This window comes from Grammomys surdaster, unplaced genomic scaffold, assembly GCF_004785775.1.
Source record: "Grammomys surdaster isolate TR1022 unplaced genomic scaffold, NIH_TR_1.0 315308, whole genome shotgun sequence".
Lineage (NCBI taxonomy): Eukaryota > Metazoa > Chordata > Mammalia > Rodentia > Muridae > Grammomys > Grammomys surdaster.
The window spans coordinates 1-6,801 of record NW_021626561.1 but is presented as its reverse complement, the minus strand read 5'-3'; the positions used below and the strand labels follow the sequence as shown (position 1 = coordinate 6,801).

The 6,801-nt window shown below is 44.1% G+C and overlaps 1 protein-coding gene across 1 annotated transcript; it reads left to right on the top strand.

Moving 5' to 3' along the window:
* Positions 1-3: 3 nt before the first annotated feature.
* On the top strand, positions 4-6,456 carry LOC114616301 (pyrethroid hydrolase Ces2a-like; the record flags this gene model as incomplete). The annotated part of the gene is made up of 11 exons (XM_028761787.1): positions 4-167; positions 1,081-1,219; positions 1,953-2,086; positions 2,168-2,426; positions 3,566-3,664; positions 3,939-4,079; positions 4,180-4,260; positions 4,496-4,640; positions 5,030-5,167; positions 5,578-5,650; positions 6,052-6,456. Coding segments are annotated over 11 exons (1,560 nt in total), but the record flags the coding sequence as incomplete, so codon positions are not given.
* Between the last annotated feature and the right edge of the window lie 345 nt (positions 6,457-6,801).

Here is a 6,801-nt window from a genome sequence, read left to right as displayed (position 1 = left end):
GGCCAGGTGAGAGGCAGCTTTGTCCACGTGAAAGACACTAAAGCTGGTGTCCATACCTTCCTGGGAATTCCCTTTGCTAAGCCTCCTGTAGGACCACTGCGTTTTGCACCTCCTGAGGACCCTGAGCCATGGAGTGGTGTGAGGGATGGAACCTCAGAGCCTGCCATGTAAGTTCTGGGACCTAGGGGACTTCAGGCCTGTGCTTTAGGCCACAGTAAAGTGCTTTCTCCACCTGAGCTCTATAGCAGTTTTCTGCCTGTGCTGAGGGGCATCTCCCATGCTTGTTTCTGACAAATGTGCTAAGGATTACTGTAGAAAAAGGGTTCCAGCCTGCTGGGTCAGAGCTTGGCACCATGTTTTATTTCTGTTGCTGTGTTAACATATCCTTAGATAGGAAATAAATGAAGACAGATTTTATTATGGCTGACAGTTCAAGCATATAATCAACCACAGGTGGAAAATCACTGAAGTGGAATTTTAAGAAAGCTGATTGCATCACATCCATAATGAAGAACAGAGTTTAAAGGTCACAAAAAGTCCAACTAACCTTCACTTACCTTCATCATTCTTATACAGTCCAGCAGCCCCTTCCTAGGGAATTGTGCCTCCTCCCATAGGCAGCTATTCCTATTGCAAAGAACATTATCAAGATAACTTTCCACTGGCATGCTGATCTCCCAACAGGATCAAGACAATCTCTTAGTAAGATACCTTTCCCAGGTGATTCCCAGGTCAAGACAACAATCAAATCGAACCACCATGCCAAGATTTAAATTTTATATACAGAAGGATTGAATATTGCAACAGAAAGCATATAATTTTCAGTGAAGCTGTCAGAAGTGTCCATAAAGTAGTCTCCCATAATATTACAATGTATGGTGAGGCCTCCATGAAAAAATTTGTCTCTATTTCCATTTGCACAGGACTGGTGGCCTTTACTGTGGTAGGGACTTTAGAGAAGAATCATGTTAGCAAGCCATCATGGAAAGCAGCAACTGTGGGTTTCTAAGAGAAAATTCAGACTAAGATATAGATTTGACCACCACATACCTTGGAATTCCTGCCTTCCATTTTCACTAGGTGTCTGCAGACTGATATGATGAATTATGAGGGTACGAAGGAGATCAAGCTGACCATGCGCCCCATTCCTATGTCTGAAGACTGCCTGTATCTCAACATCTACACACCAGCCTATGCCCATGAGGGCTCTAACCTGCCTGTGAGTGTCAGTCTATGGCCATTGGGAACAGGTCATTTATTTCTGTGGAGGATGGGAGGGAACAAAATAATTCTGAGCCCTACTGTGATATGGATCCTGATTAGTAGTATTACATTATTGTGTTCAAGATGGTCATGTCAGCCTATGCTGAGCTGCTTAAACATGTGTGTATATGTGTGTGTGTGTGTGTGTGTGTGTGTGTGTGTGTGTGTGAGAGAGAGAGAGAGAGAGAGAGAGAGAGAGAGAGAGAGAGAGAGAGAGTCCTGGGGCTCTGAGAGGTAGGATGGTCTAGGTACTAGATTAAACCAGGAATTCTATCAATTTGGGACATCAACTCAGGATGGTGCACAATGGCTAACTATTGACATCACTCAAATTTCTAGCTCCAAGTTATCTCTGCCAGTGGGATCTGAAGCCCATTCTGATTAGCAACCAGCAAAGTCACTTAGGAAGACACTCCACTTTTTGTTCTACTTAGATGGATCTGAGAGTAACAATGACTTTAATGTAGATCTGGAGTCTAATCTATGTTGAGATTTTTCTATTAGGAAAGCAGGAATGGAAACATGCTCACAGGCCTAAAGCATGTCATCCGTGGCTCATTTCCTGAGATCCTGAGTAGATCTGTTTGTGGGTCGATCTGCACAAAGTAAAGCAGATGATAACCTAGTGGGCAGTGTAGATGAGCTTGGGATATGTGTGGGCCTCCTGGCATCTGAGTTGCTGTCTCCAGGTGATGGTGTGGATCCACGGTGGTGCACTGGTTCTAGGATGGGCTTCTTTTTCTGATGCATCCACACTGGCAGCTACTGAGGAAATAGTAGTTGTCTCCATCCAGTATCGCTTGGGTATCCTTGGGTTCTTCAGGTAAGTCTGTGACTGGACTGGATAATGGGCAATAAGTAGTACATGGGCAGCCATGCAATTCTTCTTCCTGCTACTTCTCAGCACTGGAGACCAGCATGCCAGAGGCAACTGGGGATACCTGGATCAAGTGGCAGCCCTACGCTGGGTGCAGAAAAATATCGCTTACTTTGGAGGCAACCGTGACAGGGTCACTATATTTGGTGGATCAGCAGGTGGCACAAGTGTGTCATCCCATGTTGTGTCTCCAATGTCCCAAGGACTCTTTCATGGAGCCATTATGCAGAGTGGAGTGGCCCTGCTTCCTGGACTCATTTCTGACACTTCTGAGGAGGTCTACAAGGTAAGTTCCCTCAAGAACAGCAGCCACTAAAATTCTATCTTAGTCACTGCCTCTGGAGATCTGGTGTTCAGTTAAGTCAATTTTATGTATGCTTAGAATGCTATATGACTGCAAATTCCTATCCAGTGGCTTCTGTCATTGGCAAAAACACTTATGCATGGATTCCTAGTTGGTTTCTTATCATTGTGATAAAGATGAATACCAAAAGCTCCTTGGGGAGTGAAAGGTTTCTTTCAGCTCACATGGTATGACCTATATTGAGGAAAGTAGGCACTCAGGCATGTACCTGGAGGCCAGAACTTAATCAGAGGCAAAAGAGCAACATGCTTACTGATTTGTTACCCATGGTTTCCTTAGATTGCCCTCTTATGCAACCCAGAACAGCTGCTCATGGGTGCCACTGCCCACAGTGAGGTGGGCTCTTCTGCATCAGTCATTTCTCAGGAAAATGCTCAGATTTTCCTATGGACCAATCTGATAGAGGAAATCCCTCTTTCCAGAAGATCATGGTTTGTGTTGAGTTGAGAAAAAGAAATCTAATAAGAACACATGAATTGATGAAAAAGGCCAACTGGTACAAATATTTGCTGTGCAAGTGTGATGTTCCAAGTTTAAGTCCACTGAACCCATACAAAGTTGATGGTGACAATAAGTGTCAGAAACTCCAGTGTTCCTATGGCAGTACAGAAAACGAAGGCAGAAGACTCCTGGGAGGTGATAGGCCAGATCAGCTGGTGTAGTCAAATGAAAACAAGGGATATCATGACATGTAACAGCTGAGACTGTTCTCTGACCTTCATGGGCAAAATGTGCTACAGCAAACCTATTGTTACCCATGAGTAACACACACAGACACACAGACACACTCACACACACACACACACACACACACACACAGACACACACACATACACACACACACACAGACACCAAAGTAATAACAAAAGAATATGCAGGTAGAATACTCTTTCTCAGCTGTCACCTCTGAGCAACAGAAAATGTGAAAACTTCCACTTCCTCTGTTCATACATAACAAACACTAGGATGTGGTATTTAGGGGTAATAACTTCTAGGAGAATCACAGAAACTCTGAACCCTACTAGTTGGGATGAGTTAACAATTATCTGTTCTATTTACAGACAGTAGTCAACCTATCTGGATGTGAGTCCCCAGACTCAGAAGGCCTGATACACTGCCTGCGAGCAAAGAGTAAACAAGAGATTCTGGCTATTAACCAGGTAGGGAGAATTGTGTCTTTTGGAGGACTTGATGAACAGAATGTGGAATTGCCATTACTTACTACTCAAATGTGCTAACTCAACTTCATGATTTGGTATCCTTTCAGTACAATGTGCAAAAAGAAAAAGACAAGCTAATTATAATGTCAAGTTTCTCCTAGAGTGTGTGTAGAACCCTGGGATGAGATAGGATATAGGGAATTGCGGTGGATAGTCATGGGCATTAGAATATTTATATGATTGATCTTCAGCGCTGACCATCAATGCTGTGTAGGTCTTCAATATGATACCTGGTGTGGTGGATGGGAAGTTCTTACCCAAGCATCCTCTGGAGCTGTTGGCCTCTAAAGATTTTCATCCTGTCCCCAGTATCATTGGTATCACCGAAGATGAATGTGGCTGGGGAGTCCCCAAGGTGAGACCTAGTTCTAAGCCCCTGAGAACATAAATTCAAATGGTAGGTACTCAGAACTCAGAGATACCTCCAATACTTACGACTATCCTTTGTCTCCTAGTTGATTGCCCTTGACCATATCATAGAGAAGATCACCAGAGAGAACCTGCCAGCTGGTCTGAAGAGCGCTGCAGCACAGATGGTGAGAGATACCTTGACTCTTGTGGTGATAGAAAGGGTTCCAGTATATTTTCCTAGATGTCTCTTCATTTGCCCTTCCCCTGTCCCCTACCCCTACTCTTCACCCCCTCTGTGTTTTCATGTGTGTATGTATGTGTGGGTGTGTGTGTCTGTGTGTGTGTGTGTTACTATGCAGGATCATTCAAAGCTTCTAACTTTACCCGTAGACCCATTCTTCCTGATTCCTCCTGGTGTAGATGCTGCCACCAGAATGTACTGAACTGTTAATGGAAGAGTACATGGGGGACACTGAGGACCAAGAGATCCTCCAAACACAATTCAAAGAGATGCTGGAGGATTTCATGTTTGTGGTTCCTGCTCTCCAAGTGGCACATTTCCAGCGTGAGTATATCTGGGGCTAGAGTAAGTAAGGGAGTGCTCAGATCTGTGGGACCCAGGTAAGCTCTGCAATATTCAAGCCTATGTCTTGGTTAGGTCTCTTATGGCAGGCAGCTTTCCCTGACTAAATATTTGTGTCTAGTGTAAAGGCTGGCATACTATCTAAAGCTAGAAGAGGAATCATGTTACTTAGCCTCACTGTCTTATCATCTACTCAGCTGGGAATGCCAGGGTCTCTGTTTAACAAAAGTTTCCTGTGTCTAGTTACCCAGTCTGGATCTTACCACTAAACTGTGATTCCAGATAACTATAGAGCAAGGTTTCTTCTCACCAAAGATTAGGCAGATAAGTTCCATATGATAAATCAAGTCAACATGTGTCCTCCCTTCCAGGTTCCCATGCTCCTGTGTACTTCTATGAGTTCCAGCATCTGCCCAGCTTCATCAAGCATGTCAGGCCATCCTATGTGAAGGCAGACCATGGTGATGACATTCTGTTTATCTTTGGCTCCTATCTGTGTGGCATGAATTGTGAGTCTTTTATGCTTTCCTAGAGCTAAATAGAGCATCAGATGAATTCCTGAGGGATTATTGAGCTCTCTGACCAATTGGGAAATTGAGAGTCTTTTAAAGGACAGGAGAAGTGTTCCACATATCTGAGATTTAAAAAAAATCCACATATTACTCCCCTTAAAATATTCTAGAGTTAGAATATAAACCCTTCCTAGTTTGGCTTGCACTAGAAGGAATGAGAGCACACCTCTGTAGAAATGAAATTGAGAAACATCAAGTAGTGCTTTTGATCAGTCCTGTATTCTGAGTGGGAGGGAAGAGGGTATAAACCAGGCCTAGGGTTTGCCCTCGGGCTGTTGTTTATGTAGGAGACCATGACTTGGCACCTGCATGAAGATGCTAGCACTTGGTTCTCCTTCTGTCTGCAGTTGACCTCACTAAGGAGGAAGAGGTGTTAAAAAGGAGGATGATGAAGTACTGGGCCAACTTTGCAAGAAATGGGTGAGAGTACTTCCCATTATCAAACTCGTTGCACCTGGGTCTAATGAGTGCACCATTAGCATGTATGGGTCCTTAATTACATGATAGTATTTATCCAGGGTACACTTAGGCAGATAATTTCTAGCTGTCATTTACTTTTCATCCCAGAGACTAGGTGGGTGAGTCACACCATTGCTGTATTGTCCTTTATATTTGACCTCTGAGAGGGAAACACAAAACTAGCCATCTGTCCTTACTACACATGCATTAGACACTGGTGGTAACACTTGTATCTATATCAGTACACCAGACCATCTGTTCCCTGAGGCCCTTGGTCTACTTATCCACTGCTTTCACCAAATATGAGCATCAGGTTTGAGGGAGAGACCTTCACTCTTCCTTGCTGGATGGTATATCCACAGAAACCCCAACAGTGAGGGTCTACCCTACTGGCCTGTGTTTGACCAAGATGAGCAGTATCTGCAGCTGAACACCCAGCCTGCTGTGGGCCGAGCCCTGAAGGCCAGAAGGCTGCAGTTCTGGACCAAGACTCTGCCCCAGAAGATCCAGGAGCTAAAGAGTTCTCAGGACAAGCATGCAGAGCTGTAGTGTCCTATGTAAGGAAAGGTGTGTGATGTTGAAAGCAGATGGGGTAATTCTGAAGTTACAAAGTCCATTGATCTATAATCATTTGATTCAACAAGAACATAAGCATTTCTAAATTGGACATTTGCTCTTTCAGACATGTATGAAAACCACTCTGTGTGTTATTTCTTATCATTGTGGACAAACTTTCATGAGAGTTAATAAAAGCTCTCAAAACAGTGTGGATGTGTGAGCCCCAAAGTACCCCCATCTTCTTTAACACTTCACTGGACTAGGCTCCTCCTTCCTTCCTTCCTTCCTTCCTTCCTTCCTTCCTTCCTTCCTTCCTTCCTTCTATCCTCCCTTCTTTCCTCCCTTTCTTCTTCCTTCTTCCTCCTCTACCCTCACTCCCCCTGTCCCTTCCTTCCTTCCTTAGTTCCTTCCTTCCTTCCTTACTTCCTTAGTTCCTTCCTTACTTCCTTAGTTCCTTCCTTCCTTCAATTCTTCCTTCCTTCCTTCCTTCCTTCAATCCTTCCTTCCTCCCTTCCTTCCTTCCTTCCTTCCTTCCTTCCTTCCTTCCTTCCTTC